We start from the raw sequence: 20,924 nt of genomic DNA, 5'->3' as shown, positions 1-20,924 counted from the left end.
GCAATTTTTCTGCAGTTTTTTTTTTTCCGCAGTTTTTGGCTGCAGTTTTGCTGCAATCGTGTTGCTGTTTTTGCTGCATTCTTGTTACTGTTTTTGCTGCATGTTCATTAATTAATATATGACGAAAATAAGACCGTCTTATGCGTAAATAGGTGTATATTTTAAATTGTACATTTTTTTCTCAAAAATCGAACCAAAACCGTTTGAAATCGCACCGCACTGAACCAAACGGTTTGGTTTCATTTCGGTTTTGCCTTCAAAACTGCACCGAACCGCACTGCAAAAAGTTTCGGTTTCGGTTGCGGTTTCACTCGAAACCGCACTGAACCGCACCGCGCCCACCCCTAGCTAGGCAACCCAAAAAAATAAAGGGAGTATTTTCGCTCACCACCATAAACTATGGTGTATGCTCATCACCATATTTATCACTGTTATATGAGTTTGAATTTCGAGATTCGTGTAGTGGATAGGCACAAATCTTAAAATTCAAACATATATAACAGTGATAAATAGGGTGGTGAGAAAAAATGCTCTCATAAATAAAAAATAAAAACATAACTTTGAAGCCACTTACTACTACAGTCTAGTGGTGTTCTGAGCTGTGCTTATAAGTGAGATGTATTAGGTTCGATTATTGATTAAGGCGAATTTGAACTACAATATTGCTAGCCTATTGTGAGACTTAGCCTACTTCTAAGTGACCACAAGCCAAGCTCAACTAAGTGACCAAGTTTATAGTAGTGCGTCATGCCTCTTGAACTAAAGTTCATGGACACGTAATTATTCGTAATTAAAACAATCTCATTTATTCATTTACATTTTGTACTATGGTGCATGCAACGTAGGCTAGCTAGCTAGTATGCCTGAATTAATCATGTCCGTCCATATCTTTATGAATACTTCTCAGCAATACTTTGGAGGTGGCAGAACAGCTCCACTGGTTTAGAGAACATGACCATGTGATCAGAACCGTTTATCACTTTCACTTCATTTGGGGGATTGTTCTTGATCATGTAATTTTGCACATCCAACATTATCGTACGGTCTTGGTTGGCCACGATGAATACTCTAGGAACTGATCCATACTTCTCCTTCGTGAGTTTTATTACATCGTAATTATATAAAGGAAAAGGTCTCACCAACGATAATGCTAGAGTTAAATCCTGTCCATTACAAGCATAAAACAAAAAAAGTATTAGCTAACCAATATTGGAAAGCCCCAACTTATATTTTAGAACTATTAGTGCTCTACTCTTACACTACACCTTATCTTTCTAGTGTGTGTTAAGAGAACACGATAAGGTTCCTATATATGGCAATAGACACACTTTAAGACTTACCTGTGGTGGTGAGAGCTGGTACACGCTTGTCGCCAAGGCTTTAGGCCCAACAAGAAGGGAGGTTGCAGGGTTTTTGGTTCCGTTATCATATCTGAATTGAGAATCTATAGCATCATATCCTTTGGTAACCTATACAAATTTTTAGAAAATTACTTTTTAGATAATTACCCATAAGTAGGATTCCAAAAATAATGAACGAGAGTTCATGTTAAATTGTTACCTATGACAGTATTAAGAGGCACAAACCAGCAGTATCAAACGCTTTTAGAAGGCCAGCATAGTATTTGTCGGATGAGATGAAAAATAACAATATTAAGAGGCACAAACCAGCAAAATATTTCGAGTTAGAAAAAATATTGTATATATGAGTGGTTTCTCTAATATCAAGTGAATGTGACTAGAGAAATGATCCTAAGTATGTATTATGAATTTTATGTGTTATTTCATTATGTATTTTATAAATTATTAATTTATATATTCATTGGGCCTTCAAAGATTTTAAGAAAAATGATTATCTTATGCATTTAGCAAGGTTATTATCTTAGTAATCTGACCCGAGTTGGGATTGGAAAATTTATTATTTAACTGAGGTTATTATTTTATCGAACATTCACGTATCGAGGTTTTACGATATATAGCGGAACGTTTAGACTTTTAGTATATATGAAGTTCATTACCTCTGCATATGTAGTTGAGAAATTGAGAGTAGGACCATACATAAAAGCGGTGACATATACTGCAGCAACAATTTTATGAGGGAACCACTCCATGAAAATAGATATGACTGCGCCCCCCAAGCTGTGACCCACAAGGATAACCTTTTCATTTGGTGGTAGAGACACCATGAGCTTTGTCAAGGGCTCGACGAATTCCGATAACGAAGGGAGCTGCTGTACCTGAATCGGGTTGATCCCAGATGCTCCCAAGTCTAGAGCTGTGACATTGTGACCTGAGTCCTTGAGGAGAGTTGCCACCTTATACCAGCTCCATGCTCCATGACAAGCTCCATGTATCAATACAAAATGTTTTGGACTTTGAGTTTGGTTGTGAATGTTGGAGGGCGGGGATGGGGTTGAGGTACTAGCTTTTGCCAAGCAAATAAATAAAAGGAAAAACAAAAGGAGCTTCTCTGTCATGTTCTCCAATAATATTTTCTGTATCATTAACTCTCAATTTCCTTGATAGGGTTTGCATCTCTCGTCTTACTTTTATTTATAGAAATCGATCAGAGAACTAATACTTGGGTCGAAAGTCAAAAGTCTTGACATGAGCCATGACATGTATAGTATTCCCAACTCCAATTTGCTAGAAAAGTAGTTTCCTAACTCAGAGCCACATATTTTGTCAAGGAGAAATGCTAACAAAACTCTTTTAAAAGTGGAACTTTCTTTGGATTCCTGTCATCTTATGTTTTTGCACAATATTTATATTATTGCCACATGAATTGATTTTAAACTGTGAAGTGACAAATAGTCCATAGAAAATTCACTTTTGAGAGAGTCTCCTTAGCATTTCTCTTGGCCAAGAACCAAATGGCGCCTTACATGAAATGATGAGTAAGGTTTGTTTAAGTTTAAGATATATGCTTCATGATTTAATGCTAATTATATTAATATTGTCCTTACTTAATCACTCGTGTAATTGTACGAAGGCCTTCTACAAAAGACGTTGATCCAATTAAAAGTTAAAGTAATATAAGTTCTAATTTGTGTTGTTTGATCGGAGGTGTGAGACTTTTCACGTTATTCAACATGGTTTTAACGGTCTGTGACTTTTTCTGTACCGCTACTACTAATATCATTTCACGCATCAACATTGGACTCTTCAGTTGTCAAATGCTGCAAGGCACCGCATGTCATTGTTAGCAACAATATTTCACGTTTAAGCAAATATATAAGCTACGTTCCAAATTAAATATGGACTTTAGAACATGTGACCTAACATATATCTCTTGAAATCCAATAATTTAAGTGTAATTTTTTTTAAATGAAAGGATGATAATGGATTAGGCGAGTCGAGCTACGCATAAGGCTTGGTCGTCGGACTACAATAGTAGAAACCTTACTCTCTAAACCCACACAATGCGGAAAGAAAGAACCAAACCCCAGGATTAGCTGTCAACTACAAGTAGGCTACTTCCTTCCTGATCAGAGTGATGAGAAATGGCTAACTCCCTGATAGAACGACCCCCCTATCTCTGAATTTATTAAATAAAGAAAAGTAAAAATAAAGCAATACCAGCAGGGAGACGGAGCCAAAACCCGTTAAGAGAAAAACAAAGAAGCATCAACGAAAACAAACAACAAGATGAAACTCAAAGTCACGAGCATGGTGGCAGGTGCAAAACAGCCTGAACCGCCTCAATGAAAGTTAATACTTCTGCAAGCATCAAGGACCAAATTAACTACCAAAACCTAAAATTAGGCTGTGAAGAAAGGTTATGAATGTAAGCAGAAGTTGTACAAGGAGGACAAGAGTCTCAATATAAACTCCCAAAATGATCCACATTGAAATTAGCCAAACAATCGGCAACTGCAATACCGTCTCGAAAAATATGAGTGACACGAATGTGCATATGAGAGAGAAGAGCAAGGCAATTAATCCAACGAACACATAGACGCCAAGGAATCTTGCAAGAAGTAGAAGAAAGAAAAATGACCCACTAAAGAAGAATTACATTCGATCCACAAATAATTCCAACTGTTTACCCAAGCCAAATCCATGGCATGAATAACCGCATGCAACTTTGCTTCTAGAGAATAAGCATTTCCAATGGAAGCTACAAAACAGCCTAAACAACTGCCAAAATGATCTCGAAAACTACCCCCAATACTCGCTAAACCAAGAGCACCACGAGTCGCACCATCAGTGTTAACTTTAATCAAAGAAATAGGAAGTGGCAGCCATAGAACCTCATGAATACGGGTAGCTTTGGCTAGACGACCTTTAGCTCCAATGGCACGAAGAATACAAAGATCAGACACAGAGTTTCGCATGGTACTAGTGCTCAAAGATTCAATCTCAGTCAGCTACAACTTAATATCACGAACAATAGTGGAAAAATGAGGAGATAATTCCTCAAAACGCAATGCATTTTGGGCCGCCCAAATAGAATAACAACTCGCGCCAATCATCCCCCACCACAAAACTTGAACTTGAGAGCCAAAACCATGTGCAAGAGGATAGGAAAAAAAAACTTAAAATGTCATAAAAAAATTATGTCCACCTTAAACCAACGCAAACATGAAGACCAAATTTGGTGAGAATAATTACAACCGAAAAAGAGGTGAGAAGGTGTCTCAATTGCCGAGCGATAGAATGAGCATATAGACGCCAAAGAAAATCCTCAATCTTGCAAAAGAATATCGGTGACAAGCTTACCATGCATATACTTCCATAAAATAATTGAATTACGAGGACAGTAGCAAGAACACCAAACCCAATTGAATTACGAGGACGGTAGCAAGAACGCCAAACCCAATTACCCAAGTAACCAGAGGTTGTTTACTTCTTTTAAAATCATAAGCCCGAGTAAGTGTTAAATGACCATTAGTAGCATCATTCCAAACCAATAAGTCATCCACTCCAGGATCCATAGGCAAAGTAATAGAGAGCAATTTATTCCATATTGAGTGCATCCGATTATTAAGGAAAGCAGGTTGACACCAGTGATGTGAAATCCAAAACTGTTATAATCTACGTATTTGTATTATTTAGATTTATATTATTTTTCGAGAATTTATATTAATTTATTTGAAATTAGATTTCAATTAAACTAGTTATGAAGAGTGAAGTTTGGAAAATTATTATTTACTCGTTGACTGGCTTACTAATAAATTGACCAAAGTTAACACCGTACTTATCCATGAAAGCCATGAGGTTTTGTAAACTTCTCTTATCACCTCTACAAAACACAAGGATATCAGCAGCAAAAAGAACATGTGATGGAGCCACTACCCCATGAGGAGAGGAAATAGAATTAGTACGGCCTGAAATTACAAAGTTCAAGGATTCCTCTACTAAAAACCTCTTCAGCAAGACAAAAAAGAAGAGGAGAAAGCGGATCCCCCTGATGAACCCCTCATGAACAACCAAAAAAGCCAATTGGAGATCCATTAAAAATAATAGACAAACGTGCTGAGGCAAGAATAGCATCTATCCACTTGAAAAACGTTGCATGAAACCTAAAAGCTGATAGAACATTTGTGAGAAAACTCCAGCTTAATGTATCAAAGGCCTTAGCCACATCAAATTTAGTGGCCACATTCCCACCATAATTCCTATTATCAAGCAAATTAATACCTTTTGAAGCTAATAAGATACAATCTGAAATATTCTTGTCTTTGAGAAAAGCAAACTAGTTTCGCAAAATAATTCGGGCAACAATAGGAGCAAGACGACTAGCAAGTATCTTGGTAATAATTTTAAAAGAAAAATTAGCCAAAGAAATTGGACGGAACTGGGAGATAATATTAGCCTCTGGTGATTTCGAAATCAAAGCCACAAAATTAGAATTGAGATTAGGGAGAATATAACCAGACAGAAAAAACGAGCGAACTGCTCTCACAACATCAATACCAACAAAATCCCAAGTGGCATGAAAAAAATGCCCACCAAAACCATCCGGACCTGGAGCACTATTAGGATCCATAGAAAATGCTATGGAACGAACATCATCAAAGGTAAGGACAACTAGTAATGAATCATTTTCATAGGTAGAAACCATAGGAGAAATCAACCTTCAAACCATACCTATATTAGTAGTGGAGCCATCATTAAAGAACGCAGTAGAAAAATGATCGACAACATGAGATCACAAAGAATCAACATTTCCACCAAGTTTGAACCAATTTACAAAGAGGAAATAAAATTAGGAGCGTGACGAATTTTAGCAATCTAATGAAAGTAACTTGTATTTCGATCCCCATCTTGTAACCATTTTAAACGAGCCTTATCACTCTAAAATTTTTCCTGAACAATTAAAGCATAAGAGAGATGAGAATGCGCTCGTAACTTAGCCTCATGCCGAATCTCGGAAAACCCTAAAGTACTCAAGCTGAATAGATTCTAATGCATTGGCATTCCGAGCAGAGTCGACTGCAGTGTTAACATTACCGAAAACATTAGAATTCCAAGCTTTGAGAAGAGGCTTCAATAATTTAAGCTTTGATTGCAAAACATACATTGGACACCCAAAAACCTGGAAAGAACCCCAAGCCTTCTTTACAAAATTGATAAAATCCAGGTGGTCCAACCAAACACGCTGAAACCGAAAAGGTGTGGGAAATTGTGCAATGTACTGTTGAAAAGAGACTAAAAGTGGATTATGGTCCGAAGAATGACGTTCAAGAGTTGAGCAATTAGTAACTGGCCAGGTGTCATACCAAGAGGAAGAACAAAGACAAAAACAATGATCAAGAAGCATTTCAATGTGTGAAGAAATGCCATGATCATTTGTCCATGTAAAAGGGGAGCCTTTAGTGTCAACCGGTAAAAGACCACACATATCAACCATTGCCTGAAATTCCTAGCAAGAAGAACGTCGTGGTAGAATGTCACCAATTTTTTCATGCACACACAAAACAGCAATACAATCTCCCAAAATAAGGTGAGGTCCAACAAAAATAGAACAATCATGAGCAAGTGAAAGCCAAAGAGAATGGCGTTCCACCACAATAGTAGCCGCATAAACAAAGGAAATACCATGTGTAATACCATTCACATTAAAATGAACAAAAGCATGTTGATTAGAGGCACAAACTACCTTATGAGAAGAGACTTGCACTGAATGAAAAATCCATAAGTTAGGTTGCTGAAGGCCATGATCATTAACCTCTAGTAAAGTCATACCAATTAACCTCCAAAAGTAAGGACGAACCCGGTTGAGAGGAACAAATGGTTCGGCAATACAAATAATATCTGGAGAATATTTACAGACAATACTACGAAGAGCTTAGCATGTTGGAGGATTGCCAATGCCCCTAATATTCCAATAAAGCACCTTTTCATTGAGTAATTTTTTTAGAAGTAGTCCTAGCTCGTGTCTCAATGGGCTCAGGACGCGAATCACCATCACGAAGTTTTTTCCGTAATCGTTGCTTTTGTGATTTCGAAAGAACGAGTCATGTCGGTATCATCAATATCCTTCCCAGAAGTGAACGCACTAACGGTATTCGAAGATACCTCCGATTTCGCCATATCAAACCAAGATGTAACATGTTGAAGATCCTTGTGCCCTTGAAGTAACCAAGTTAACCAGACTAGGCGAAATGATAATCTCATTAGCACAAACATGGGTATTTTCAAACCCTGGAGGAGGGCCAACAGGTTCCACAGCAATAGAAAGTAAATCTGAATTTTCAACCACTTTGCTAGAATAAAACCCAAATTATTAGTAGTTGGCTTATCAGAAACCAAGATAGAAGAGGGACCCATAGTGGTCTGCTGATGAAGAACTTGTATAGGTGAAATATCATCACCACTAATATCAGTTACTATACCATCCATTTTCCTAATATCCATAGGAGGCAAAGCGACATCATGAGAAACAACCACATCTTCATTTATTTGTTGGACAAATACATCATCATGAGAAATAACTACATTTGCATTTTTTTTCCAATTCATGATTGATAGCTGCATCTATAGCATGATCTGCCATAGCGACAGCATCAAACTTACCATTGTTAACATCAAGAGTTGCCGTATCGTGAATCGGGCGATACTTCTATCGAACATGGCTTTTGGATATAGCTTTTGATTTGCCTATTCTATTAGAGGAACGTCCCCTTTGATCATCCACCTTACGTACATATCGACAATTAACAAATAAGTGACCGACCACACCACAATTGCTACATTTAGGTGGCAAGTTTTCATAAATAATATCCATTGGAAACCCATGACTATCCCGTTCAACCATGATAGAATGAGGGAGATCGCATGCTAGGTCCACACCCACCAAAACCCTTGCATAATATCCATACAATCGCTCTTTTGTTACTCTATCCAATTGTAATGGAGTGCCTACCCCACGAGCAAATTCCATTAAATATTGTGGATGCCAATATTCTTGGCTCAGTCCATTTTAATCCAGACTTGAGCATGAGTCTGGGGTAGAGTGTTCCCTGGTTTGAAATCAAGCTTCCATTGAGAGAGACAAAACCCATTAGAGTGCAAGTACCTCCTCCCCACAAATGTCGCATATCATGTTTGGTACTGAAATGGATGTCAAAAAACCCTTACACAATGGTACAAGACGCCATGAGGCAACTGGACGCCATAACGCAGCCAATGATGATTTCAAGGCTTCAGTTTTAACCGGAGTGGCACCCCTTTTGAGCAGAAGACGGCCAATAAGATTTGTTTTGAACGATTGCAACTGATTTTGATAGAGATCCTCACTAATCATGACATAGGTTTTATCTTGACGTACCAAAGGAGCAGGAAGCTGACTGAGGTGCACGGTTGATTCCACCGAATCAGAGAGAATGGAGGCACAAGTCCAAGCTTTGGAAACAGGATTTGGAGGAGACGGGACTTTCTCCAGCGTAGCCAAGAAAGACCAAGGGCAAATCGTCATGGTGAATTCAATCCAACTAAGATCGTACCATAAATCAATGACAGAGACGCCAGTAGAACCAACAAGGAAGATGACAAAGGTAGAATCTCCGACAAACCAAGATGAATCAGATCGTCCACACCTTCCAGAACAAACTAGATCGTCCCTCGAACTGTTTGACACCGACAGAGAAATCAGACGCCGTTGCCGCCAACGCCAACTCCGCAGCCACAGAACCCTAGGGAAGCGAGCGCTGTTGGTCTTTTTTTTCCAATTTAAGTGCAATACACACCCGTACAGTCCCAAAACAACATCAAAATTCAAACGAAATGTGTAATCGAATCTCACATTGCAACAAACATGTGAAAGGGGTGTGATATCCACACACCCCCTTTTCTTCTCCCACACCTTTTTGGTTTTCAACCGTCAGATCTGATGAATTGAAGAAGATCAACGGACAGAAATTAACAAGGGGCGTATGAGAAGTAAAAAGGGGTGTGTGGATAGCACACTCCATGTGAAATTGATAGATACAACTACTACAACTTATAAGACAAAAAAAAAAAAAAAAAAAAAAAAAAAACAAGAAAACATATTCAAAACCTGTTACCTCTCAATTCAACATAACGATTAGCATGTCAAGATTTCAAAAATGGGTCGAGACTCGCTACTAATCACAACGAAATCTTAACCACTTACATATTTCAGCAGATGTTACATTTTATCACAAAAGACCTCGGTGCAATTGGTAATGAAATCATTCAATATAAGTCATAATTTATGCTAAAAAATGTTAACTACATTGCAAAAGATGAAAGATTGGTACATTCTACTGAAGAAGATGATAGAGATAGAAACAAGAGAGAGATTGTAGAGGAAAATGAAGCTCTCGATCAATTGATTGATATTTCTAATACAATAGTTAAAACTAACAACTCAATACATCAAATGATGTCATCTGTTCATTGCATCCAACATACCGAATAGTGGCATGTACATGCCACTTAATAAAAAAGACGTAGAATATTCATCCTCTGATGATTAATTACATCAATTAGTGTCTTCTTCTTCTACAAAATTATTCATTAATGATGCTTCACATGAAAAGGCTAGCGTTCCGGATTTCCATTCTAGAATGATAATGATACAGCAATCGCCTGGAGGCAGGAGAACAACTCCTGCGGTTTAGAGAACATTACCATGTGATCAGCACCATTTATCACCTGCACTTCATTCGGCGGATTTTCATCGATCATCCACCTCTGCCATTTCTCCGGTATTATAAGATCTTGGTCGCACACAATAAACACTTTACGAACTGATCCATATTTCTCATTGGTGAGTTTTATTTCATCATGAATCAGTACAGGACAGAACCTCAACAAGGATGATGCTAGTTTTACATCCTGTTAATTAATTAGTAAATCATCAACCAAGAAAGAAAAGAGAAAATGAACTATTGTTAGCCAACCAATTGAAATATAAAGCTCACATGCATGATTCGAAGGGATGGTTATATGTACAAGAGGAAACTGATTTCTTCGCACCCTTTTATGCATAGGTGAAAAATGTGTGCTGAAATAATTTCTCGTAATAAAATTGACACAGGCATACGATCGGTTTTTACGGTTTTTTTTTTTTTTTTTTTTTTTTTTGTTAAGACTTTACCTCTGGTGGCGAGAGCTGGTACAATAGTAACGACATGATCTTAGGCCCGAAAATTGCCGAAGTTGGAGGATTGTTGGGTCCGTTATCAAATCTATGGTGATAGTCCATCAAATCCACACCAGCAAACATCTGAACAATATATATTTTCATGGATATTAGTTATTAGTATTCACCAGATATGTCAACTGAGACGTGCGCTTCGAGTTTATATTAGACTACGTACTAGTAATAGTTGAGTGAATTTATTACCTTCTCTATTATATGAGGGTAACTGAAAGTAGGACTAGGCATGAAAGCGGTGGCGAAAACGGCCGCCAATATTTTATCAGGAAACATCTCCATGGCAATAGATATGACGGGCCCACCGAAGCTGTGGCCTACCAGGATAACGCTCTCCTCTGGTGGGAGAGTCTCCATGAATTTGATCAATGGCTCAGCATAATCCGAGAAGGTCTGTACATATTTTACCTCCTTTGGGTGGATCCCACTTGCTGCTAGGTCTAGGGCTGTGACATCGTAACCTGCAGAGGTTAGTAAAGCTGATAACTTATACCAGCACCATGCCCCATGACAGGCTCCGTGAATCAGCACAAAATGCTTCTTATTGGCATCTGGGTTTGGGGATGAGGAAGACATGTTTCTTAACTATTTTAGCCTCTCTTTCCTTGGCATAGCTGCATTTGGTCTAGGCTTGCCTTTTATATTCATGAAATCCTTCATTTGATCACTCGATCTGCATTTTGTCTTTCTATTGCGTTTGTAGTCGTGAAAATATATGTATTTTTTATTAAAAAGATTAAGATTAAGCTTAGTATATTCGATGATAACAATTTTGGAAAAGTCAGTGAATAAGTCGAATCAACACTGCGTTTGGATAAATAAATATAAGATTACCCAAAATGACGGAATTTCATTTTTATAGATCTTGTGAATTTTATTGTTCGGCTAACTTAAAAGAACAATGAAATTTAAATACGGAATGCAATATGTGTATAGAGTCATTAATATATAAATGAGAGATTGTAGTTAATTTGACAAAAAAAAAAAAAAAAAAAAACAGATTGTAGTTAGGAGATATACTAGTAATGGTGGTAGTGACTGTGGTGTGGATAGTGGTGGCGATGGTGATAGTGGCGGGTGGTGGTAGTGTGGCGGCAACAGTGGTATGTGGTGGTCAAGGGCGGAGCCACCAAGGGATTAGGGTAGTCCCCGGCCCATCCTGACTTCATCTGAGGTGTGAACCTCATGGAAGAAGATGAAGCAAACGATGTCGTTAAGCTATTTTGATTTTAAATCTTTTCGGCTATCTAATGAAACGATAAGTTTGGCAGGGGAGTTTTAAAAGAGATGTGCAATTTTAAATGGAAAAAGCAACCCCACTTCTGGTTCGATTCTCTCACCTAACAGTAATAACCCTATAATTTTCTAAAGCAACCCACCTTTATTTGCAGACCTCTCCCCCTTTTCCTTCTTTTTCTACTTCTTTGTATTTTCTTTAACCTTCCACAACCTACCTCTTACTTGGTTGTCTGAGTTTTTACATTTTTTTCTTCTTAGTATTGAATTTAAGAGAATTTTTTCAATTTTGTGAGGATTACACAAATTGCATATGTCAACATGTTATGAATTCAACTTTTTACACACTCATATATATATATATATATATATATATATATATATATATATATATATATATACATATTTGTGAAAGACCCATCCTCATTCAGAATTCTGGCTCCGCCACTAGTGGTGGTGGCAACTCTTGGTTGATCAGCTTTTTGTATTTTTTTATTGTTAAACTCTTACTCATAAAAATTTGGAAATAATAATTATTTACATAGAATTTAAACTTGAAAATTAGAGGTCTCAAATTCTAATTTTTATCCACACCAAAATTCTAAATTTCTATATTTATAAATCCAAATAAAAAAATATAGTTCATGCTAAGTTATAAATTCTAACTTTTGTCTAAATTCTCAATTTATTTTTCTCATTCAATAAGGAAAATTATTCAGGCTTTGGTGGATGCATTGATAGCATTAGAAATCTAACAATATTCCCCACTCTAAGTTGCCCGTAGTATTCTTTTCAAACATTATATTCTTTGGCTTTATTAGATTTTTAATCTTACACAGTACATAATATATATATATATATATATATATATATATATATATATAATTCTTTGATTTCGTCTAGTTTGTTTAGCTTGATCAAAATAAACGCTATTTATATAATAAAATGCCGTCGAGCGGCAGTAGTGACGTTTGTATACTATGACAATTATTGGTTTAAACGCCTACGTACAGCCGTCTAGGGCAGATGCCGTTCTTTAGTTGTCTTAACCCAACGTTGTTTACAGGAACTATTTTGTTCTGATTTTCTTACTATGAAATTAAGTGATACCTTTTGAATTATTATACGGTAGTTAATTAAGTTGTTGAGCTATCAAACTTGATGAGAACAAGCCAAGGGTCTTGAAGAGACGAGAGATACAAACTTGGGATTCACTCAACTAGGAGCAACGAAACTCGCTTAATGTCATTAATCGTAAATTAACTCAACATTCTCTTCTTAGATTAATTTTTAAAAATTAACTAATTGACTGTATTTTGAGGGCATATAGAGCCCTTTAAATAGAGAGATACCTTACAAAGATTGGATAGATTTTTAATAGAAGGGGGTAGTTGCTAGGCAACCCAATTAAAAAAAAATTAAAAAAAAACATAAATTTGAAAGATGAGAAGCCACCACAAGCCAGAGCTAAACGCAGGGACCATGTTTATAGTAGTACGTCATGCCTCTTGAATTAAAGTTCATGGACACGTAATTATTGGTAGTTGAAAATAACTCTCATTTATTCATTTGCATTTGGTACCATGGTGCATGCAACGCAGGCTAGCATGCCTGAATTAATCATGTCCATTAATGTCTTTATGCATATTTCTCAGCAATATTTTGGAGATGGAAGAACAACTCCACAGGTTTAGAGAGCATGACCAAGTGATCAGAACCGATTATCACTTTCACTTCATTTGGGGGATTGTTATTGATCATGTAATTTTGCACATCCAACACTATCGCACGGTCTTGGGGGACACAATGAATATTCTACGAACTGATCCATAATTCTCCTCCGTGAGTTTTATTAGATCATAATTATATAAAGGAGAAAATCTCACCAACGATAATGCTAGAGTTAAATCCTGTCCATTACAAACATAAAACAAAAAAATATTAGCTAACCAATATTGGAAAGCCCCAACTTATAATTGGAAACTATTAGTGCTCTACTCTTACACTACACTTTATCTTTCTGGTGTGTGTTAATTAAGAGAACACGATAGGGATCCTATATACTGCAATAGACACACTTTAATTAAGTTTAAGACTTACCTTGTTGTGGTGAGAGCTGCAAAAAACTTGTCGCCAATACCTTAGGCCCAAAGAGAAGGGAGGTTGCAGGGTTGTTGGTCCCGTTATCATATCTAAATTGAGAGTCCATAAAATCAAATCTTTTGGTAACCTATACATTTTTTAACAAAATTATTTGTTAGTTAATTAAAAAATAAAGACAAATTCAATATATCAAATGTAACGTTTCCAACACCAAATAAATATATTTGAATTTTTTTTTAATTATAACATTTAAAAATGTTAGCATGTAAATATTTTATTATTGAACTAATGACATGGATAAATTCTAAAGGACTTGATCAAAAATAAAAAAGAAATAAAATTTCAATCAATATAATAAAAAAAATGAGTGATGAGAACTTGATTTCTCCTGATATATAAGTAATCTCTTAACTCCTAAACATTACAATTATCATAACTACTTGTTCATCTATGACATCTCATTTGAAAGGAATAAAAAAATCTAAATTGAGTGATGAGATATGGAGAGCATGTGCGAGTTTAAAAATGAGCATCTCTGTAATACCCTAAAAAAATTTATAATATATGATTATGTGAAAAAAAATCTATCGATAAGGGGAAAAGATGAAAATGCCCCTAGTTGATTAAACGAAATTTTACGAGGACGTATTTCATCCTCATATATTTTATCGTATTTCTTGACATATCTGGATAGAGGACGATTCCACAAGTGTAGGTGAAAACCGTTCGTGAAATGGAATGATAACAAAAAAGTTATTAACGATTGAAGTCGGGGACAAAATAGTCATTTTGTCATTAATTTGTAAGGCTCCAGAAAAAAAATCTGGAGCAATGGGGATGCCACGTGAAAGGCAGTGGAGAGGTGGAGAAGGATCGAGAAAAAGGTGGGGGGAGAAGAACTCGTATCCCTTCCAGGGGGGACTCCCTCTTCTCTTGATTTTTTTTTTTTTTTGGGTGGTTGGAGAGGACACCTATGGGGAACGATTCCTGCGAGTCTGATCACCAAAACACTACCAGGGAAAAGAGAAAGAACTGGGAAAGGATGTGCAGATAGTCTTGACGAACAGCCTTACGAGCTTATTGGTTTCTCCCCATTAGTCGACCCAAAAATAAAGAGAAGAAAGGACAAATGGAAGGAAGGGATTAGAAATTAATTAGGAGCAGAGAGAAGGGAGTTGAAGATATTCGTATCCTTCTCGTTTGGGATGTCAACCTGCAGTAGGGGTTCATATTCCCAACTCTCTTTATCTTATCCGTTTAGCTAATTCTTATTAATATTTCTTTCAGTTAATCTGTCATGGATTAGCTATTGTTTACAAAACTAGTATTATATATATGCAAATGCCTAAACCCTAGAATGGTATAAAAGCTGAGAAGGATGTTTTGTTTAATTGTCCTGTTTCTGAAGACTTGTATTTTGCAGAAAGCTATATTGTTGTATTCCTACCCTTGGCAAAGTATTTCGACTAGTCCACTTCAGGAAGCTGGTTGTTTTCCAAATGATTGTATACTAAATACATAATTACGTATAAAGAGAAAATATATGCAGGTGGTTTTATCTACATGTGTATCTATAAGTACATTCATATTTTCCTCACTCACTTTTTACAATCCAATCGGATTGGTTTTGAAGGAAACAAGCTATTTTATTTACTACAATTAGTCCATCTAATTATTATCAAACCATAGTTAGATTATTGCTTTTATATGTACTATTGGCTCTATGTTTTGATATAGAACTTGAAAGGGGTATGCATATAGTAATTGATTGTGATTGTATTTAAATTATATTGGTTGGTAAGGTTAGGGCTAATATAGATATCAATAGTTTGACAAATCTGATTCCGTGTGATTACTATTTTGATTAAGTGCTTCATGTTTATACATCACTTTCTTTGTTTGAATGTTAAAATGGGTGTCTTAATAAGTATACATATCTATATGCATTACTACACTGAAACCAAAACCAATTTGACAATTCACGTTCTGAAGCTATGTGCCTATACATCTCATAAGGGTTACTATGTTTACATGTATGTAGTAATGACTTGCAGTGGTGATAGGAGTTTATTGAAATGGTGAACTACGAAAGGCTTGATCCCGCTTAAGGGTACGGAGGCAGTTTAACAGGGGTCAGATGCAACCTTAAATAATCAAGAATTATATTTGTTGGGAAGTTGATTTAAGAAAAGTAATTCGATGAATAAGAAGAAATTAAGTCTTTTGTTTTTTGTAAGTAAATTTTGGTTGTAGATTTTATTTGTAGATTTTGTGAGTAATTAGGGATTCAAATAAAGTATAGTGTTTAATGGTAATAAAATAAACAAAAGTATTGAATTTGGCCGATCATCAGAATTATTTCCTGAATATAAATATTTCGGGGCAGGGCTTTACAATCTTGCTTCTTGTTAATTAAAAGATTGGCAAACAATGGGTTCAACAAAAGTATCAGATAATCTCTATCAACCAATCCCAATATCAAACACTCTTAAAAGTTCAACATAGTATGTGTGGAATGAGATGAAAAAAAAACATGAATGTTAAGGCACAAACCAGCAAAATATTCCGAGCTAGAAAAAGTATTGTATGAGTGGGTTTCTCCAATATCAACAGAAAGTGAATATGACTAGAGAAATGATCCTAAGTATGTATTATGAATTTTATGTGTTATTTTTTTCTTGTATTTTATTAATATTATTTTATATATTCACTGGATTTTGAGAAAATTTATTATCGTATGCATTTAGCGAGATTATTTTCTTAATACATTGACCCGAGTTGGGATCAGAAGATTTTATTATCAACCAAGGTTATTATTTTAGAGAACAATTAGTTTATTGAGATTTCTGTACATAGCAGAACTTTTAGAATATATGAAATTCATTACCTTTGCAAATATAGTTGAGTAATTGAGAGTAGGACCAGACATGACAACTGTAACATATACCGCAGCAACAATTTTCTGAGGAAACCTCTCCATGAAAATAGATATGACGGCTCCACCCAAGCTATGAGCCACAAGGATAACCTTTTCATTTGGTGGTAGAGACACCATGACCTTAGTCAAAGGGTCGACGTATTCCGATAACGAAGGGAGTTGCTCTACCTGGATCGGGTTGATCCCAGATGCTCCCAAGTCTAGAGCTGTGACATTGTGACCTGAGTTCTTCAGGAGAGTCGCCACCTTATACCAACTCCATGCTCCAGAACAAGCACCATGTATAAGCACAAAATGTTTTGGACTTTGAGTTTGGTTGTGAATTGGGAATGGGGTTGAGGTACTAGCTTTTGCTACGCACATAAATAAAAGGTAAAACAAAAGGAGCTTCTCTGTCATGTTTTCCATTTTCAGTATCATTAACTCTCAATTTCCTTATTTGGTTTGCATCTCTCGTCTTCCTTCTATATATAGACAGAGATCACCAAACTAACAATTGGCTTAAATGTTGACACGTATTAAGGTTCAAAAGTATACCCAACTCGAATACTTTAGTGGATAAGCGACGAAACATATATCTTGAAAAGATGAATGGGAAACCATTTAATAACAAATGGTTGAACCTTGACCCATGCTTGCCTTGTAACAAATTGTTAAGGGGTGATGGGAAACCATTTAATAATCCAGTCTTATATAGAAGTATTTAATAATCCAGCCTCATATAATAGACCCAATATATATATATATATATATATATATATATATATATATATATATATATTTTGCATCAAGTTTGTCATTGTCCTACGCAATCCACTTTGTTGCTTTAAAAAAGATACTTAGATATTTGAAAGGCACCCAGAATTTTGGGATTAGTTTGGCAAAGGGGATTTGGATTTGTATGCTTTTAGTGATGCTAATTGGACAGGTGACCATAATGATAGGAGGTCTACAACTGGATTAGTTATTTTCTAGGATCTAATCCTATATCATGGTCTTCAAAGAAGCAAAATACTGTGTCTAGATTATCCACTGAAGCTGATTATAGGGCACTTTTTTCTACTGCAATTGAGATAGAATGAATTAAACAACTTCTTGCTTTTATGCATATTGATCTTTCTTCTCCACATACTTTGTTCTATGACAACCTTTCTTTTATAGCTCTTGCTTATTATCCCATTCTGCATCAACGCACTAAATATATCGAGATTGATATTCAATTTGTTAAAGGGTTGTAAGAAGATTCTGCAGGTTCATTTTGTGGCTTCTAATGAGCAGTTTGCAGATATACTTACTAAGGGATTGTCTGCTCCTTTGTTTCAAACTCACAGTTTCAATCCCAGGCTTGGAAAATCCAATCATGTGATTGAGAGGAATGTTAACAGTATTCATCTTTTAATCCTATGGTTAGTTAGACAAGTGTTATTAATCTGTGAGCCAAAAGTTAGCTTAGTCTGTAAGCAATGTAGTTTGGATATATATCCTTGTAGATAACTCCCTTGTAATCTTTCTGAAATCATTAGTAAAAGATCCACTTTGTTTGTCTAAATCTCTTTCTCTCAATCTCTCTTTCTTTTTCTTGCTTGAATATCTTTCTCCGCAAGATACCTCTATCTATGTTTACATGGTATCAATCGACGGAAAAGCTTAACAACTTGACGGTTCATCAATCTTGAATCTTCTACTTCCGCCCTCATTCTCTGATCTTCTCTTGACGAATTCTTCTTCATTTCTAGGGTTCTTGATCCATGTTTCTGTGTGGTTCTTCGAATCTTGATTTATGCATATCAGGTGTTTGTGCATATTCTTCTGAGAGCTCTAAAATGGACTATATCTACCACTTTTCTAGTCCCCAATAGAGCCAGTTACAGATGATGCTCTTAGTATAAAAAATATCGTTTGTTAAAAAAAAAAAACAAACAAACAAACACAATGGATTTTGGACTATTTAATTGTGCAATGCGCCGCACGTCATTCTTAGACAACACTTCATGTTTAAGCAAATACATAAGCCACAACCCAAATTAAATTTCCAATCTGGGAAGTTCACAAGTGGATCCAATATGGACATGGACTTTAAAAGATATATGACATAACATATCTTGAAAAGATTTCTTTACATTTGTCAATGATTTGCTTCTTACTTAAATAAGAAATATGACTTCAGCTCTTGATATTTATTGGTGAGATAGTAGACTCCCTTAAAAGTGGAACTTTTCACCACCTTATGTTTTTTGGCCCAATGTTTTATATGTTGGTGCAAGAATTGTACCAAAAACATGAGGTGATGAAGACTTCATGGAAAGTCCATAGAAAGTATTACTTTTAAGAGAGTCTCCTTAGCATTTCTCTATTTATTTATTATTGTATAAATCCTAACATACTTCTTTTATTTGGATAAAGCCCAATGACTAGGCTTTACATACGCAAATTTATTAATTATAGTTGACTACACAAATTTTTGATTTGTGGACGGTCAAGAGTGTCTCCAAATGTAATGTAAAAAAATGTCATATAGACATACAATAGTAAAAAATGGCAACAAACATTCTCCAACCGTGCCTACATTTTCTTACGTTACTACTTAATCAATTGAAGGCAAAGCCTTATGTTGTCAAATTTGACAGTAGCTGTTAAATTTATTTAATAATTTTTTGATAATTGATGCAATATATAATAAAGTGTTATTGTATTTTCAAGTATTTGATTGGTTGTCTCAATATTGGACTCCAGAAAGAGATGAAAAAAAAATATTATAAAATGACATTATTATTTAACTTATCGAGTGGAGCAAAAAATTGTACGAATTGTCAAGTTGCCACATAAGCAACCAAATATCTTTTTCTTTTTTTTTAACAAACGATATTATTTATACTAAGGGGAAGCGGGTGGGTTTAGCCTCACCACCAAATATCATTTTGATATTTAAAGTTTGACATCTCTGTTGGAGATGCTCTAAAATACCTTTAATTACATTTTTGATATATTTAATTAAATGGAAGGCTAACAATCCTCTTGGTCACCTTCTCACTTCTCCTCCTCATATTACCTATATTCTACTAGCACTCAAAACTAAACTATTTTTCTTTTCTTTATTTTCATCATAAAGTGCCCCTTCATTATGTTCAAACTAATGTAGGCCTATTTTACTGAGGGAAATTGGCTAGAGAGAATAGAAGGGAGAAAAGGGCTTGAGGAATTTTGTGGTGATGATTTATCAGCCCATTTTGCATTTATTTATAGTGCTTAGAGAGAGAGAGAGAGAGAGAGAGAGAGAGAGAGAGAGAGAGAGAGAGAGAGAGAGAGAGAGAGAGAGAGAGAGAGAGAGAGAGAGAGAATCATTGCTCTTCAAGTAAAACAATTACAACTAGAAAATTATTGAAAAGATCTCATAGGATCGTACACATAATATACTAAGATTTACATAATCATACTCCTAATGAATTTAGAAATCCAACACACATATTTAGTGGAATTTATTGTAAAATTCTATTGAATTGGCATGTGCAAGTATATTAACCGGTGGGGATGGGATTTTCAGTTTTTTCCTTTTTATTGATCTAATTTCTAATATGTTTTTTCTTTTACATCTAATTTTTAATGTCGTTGCTGCCTATATTTTTTTGTGAAAATTAATTTACCTGTTACAGTCCTATTAGATTAGGAATGTGATTGTGTAAATCTTAGTATATCTTGAAATACCTCTTATATTCCTATTAGGAGTAGATTACCTATTAAATGTTGTGATCCTAAAGGGTAAGGAATTAACCTTCCTTACTACTATAAATAAAGACACAATGGGGTGGAATAATAGACACCCACAATTACACATCTCTCTTCTTCTCTATGCCGCACTCTCTCCCTCTCACTATAGCCTCCATAATTGTTCAGTAAATTATGCTTACAACACGTTATCAGCACGCTCTTAACGCTGCGCTAAAGAGAGTTTGATCTTCAATCAGGGGAGTACTACGTTTTAATCATTCTTTTTTATGATTAATTTATTATTTTGAATTGA

The 20,924-nt window shown here is 35.6% G+C and overlaps 3 protein-coding genes across 3 annotated transcripts; all 3 read right to left on the bottom strand.

Moving 5' to 3' along the window:
- Window positions 1-716: 716 nt before the first annotated feature.
- Window positions 717-2,697, bottom strand: LOC126613922 (methyl jasmonate esterase 1-like). The gene is made up of 3 exons (XM_050281536.1): window positions 2,018-2,697; window positions 1,341-1,469; window positions 717-1,163 (listed from the first exon to the last, which is right to left on the bottom strand). The coding sequence occupies exons 1-3, from the start codon at window positions 2,501-2,503 to the stop codon at window positions 891-893; spliced, it is 888 nt and encodes a 295-aa protein (XP_050137493.1). The 5' UTR covers window positions 2,504-2,697; the 3' UTR covers window positions 717-890.
- A 7,334-nt stretch (window positions 2,698-10,031) lies between these two features.
- Window positions 10,032-11,205, bottom strand: LOC126601332 (methyl jasmonate esterase 1-like). The gene is made up of 3 exons (XM_050268019.1): window positions 10,819-11,205; window positions 10,570-10,698; window positions 10,032-10,307 (listed from the first exon to the last, which is right to left on the bottom strand). The coding sequence occupies exons 1-3, from the start codon at window positions 11,203-11,205 to the stop codon at window positions 10,032-10,034; spliced, it is 792 nt and encodes a 263-aa protein (XP_050123976.1).
- A 2,194-nt stretch (window positions 11,206-13,399) lies between these two features.
- Window positions 13,400-17,333, bottom strand: LOC126613929 (methyl jasmonate esterase 1-like). The gene is made up of 3 exons (XM_050281544.1): window positions 16,856-17,333; window positions 13,971-14,095; window positions 13,400-13,779 (listed from the first exon to the last, which is right to left on the bottom strand). Exons 1-3 carry the CDS (start codon window positions 17,324-17,326, stop codon window positions 13,647-13,649), a joined length of 729 nt encoding a protein of 242 aa, XP_050137501.1. The 5' UTR covers window positions 17,327-17,333; the 3' UTR covers window positions 13,400-13,646.
- Window positions 17,334-20,924: the final 3,591 nt, after the last annotated feature.

The sequence above is a fragment of the Malus sylvestris genome, chromosome 2 (assembly GCF_916048215.2).
Source record: "Malus sylvestris chromosome 2, drMalSylv7.2, whole genome shotgun sequence".
Taxonomy (NCBI): domain Eukaryota; kingdom Viridiplantae; phylum Streptophyta; class Magnoliopsida; order Rosales; family Rosaceae; genus Malus; species Malus sylvestris.
This window is presented reverse-complemented; position numbering and strand designations above follow the sequence as displayed.

Bases quoted from the DNA above. Each gene is read 5' to 3' on its own strand.
- LOC126613922 (XM_050281536.1), bottom strand. From the start codon at position 2,503: ATGATACAGAAAATATTATTGGAGAACATGACAGAGAAGCTCCTTTTG. The intron at 1,470-2,017 runs GTAATGAACTTC...AAATTTGTATAG, and splicing joins TCTCAACTACATATGCAGAG to GTTACCAAAGGATATGATGC. The intron at 1,164-1,340 runs GTAAGTCTTAAA...TGTAATGGACAG, and splicing joins ACCAGCTCTCACCACCACAG to GATTTAACTCTAGCATTATC.
- LOC126601332 (XM_050268019.1), bottom strand. From the start codon at position 11,205: ATGTCTTCCTCATCCCCAAACCCAGATGCCAATAAGAAGCATTTTGTG. The intron at 10,699-10,818 runs GTAATAAATTCA...TATATTGTTCAG, and splicing joins ACCCTCATATAATAGAGAAG to ATGTTTGCTGGTGTGGATTT. The intron at 10,308-10,569 runs GTAAAGTCTTAA...ATTAATTAACAG, and splicing joins ACCAGCTCTCGCCACCAGAG to GATGTAAAACTAGCATCATC.
- LOC126613929 (XM_050281544.1), bottom strand. From the start codon at position 17,326: ATGATACTGAAAATGGAAAACATGACAGAGAAGCTCCTTTTGTTTTAC. The intron at 14,096-16,855 runs GTAATGAATTTC...AAAAATGTATAG, and splicing joins ACTCAACTATATTTGCAAAG to GTTACCAAAAGATTTGATTT. The intron at 13,780-13,970 runs ACAAGGTAAGTC...TGTTTGTAATGG, and splicing joins TTTTTGCAGCTCTCACCACA to ACAGGATTTAACTCTAGCAT.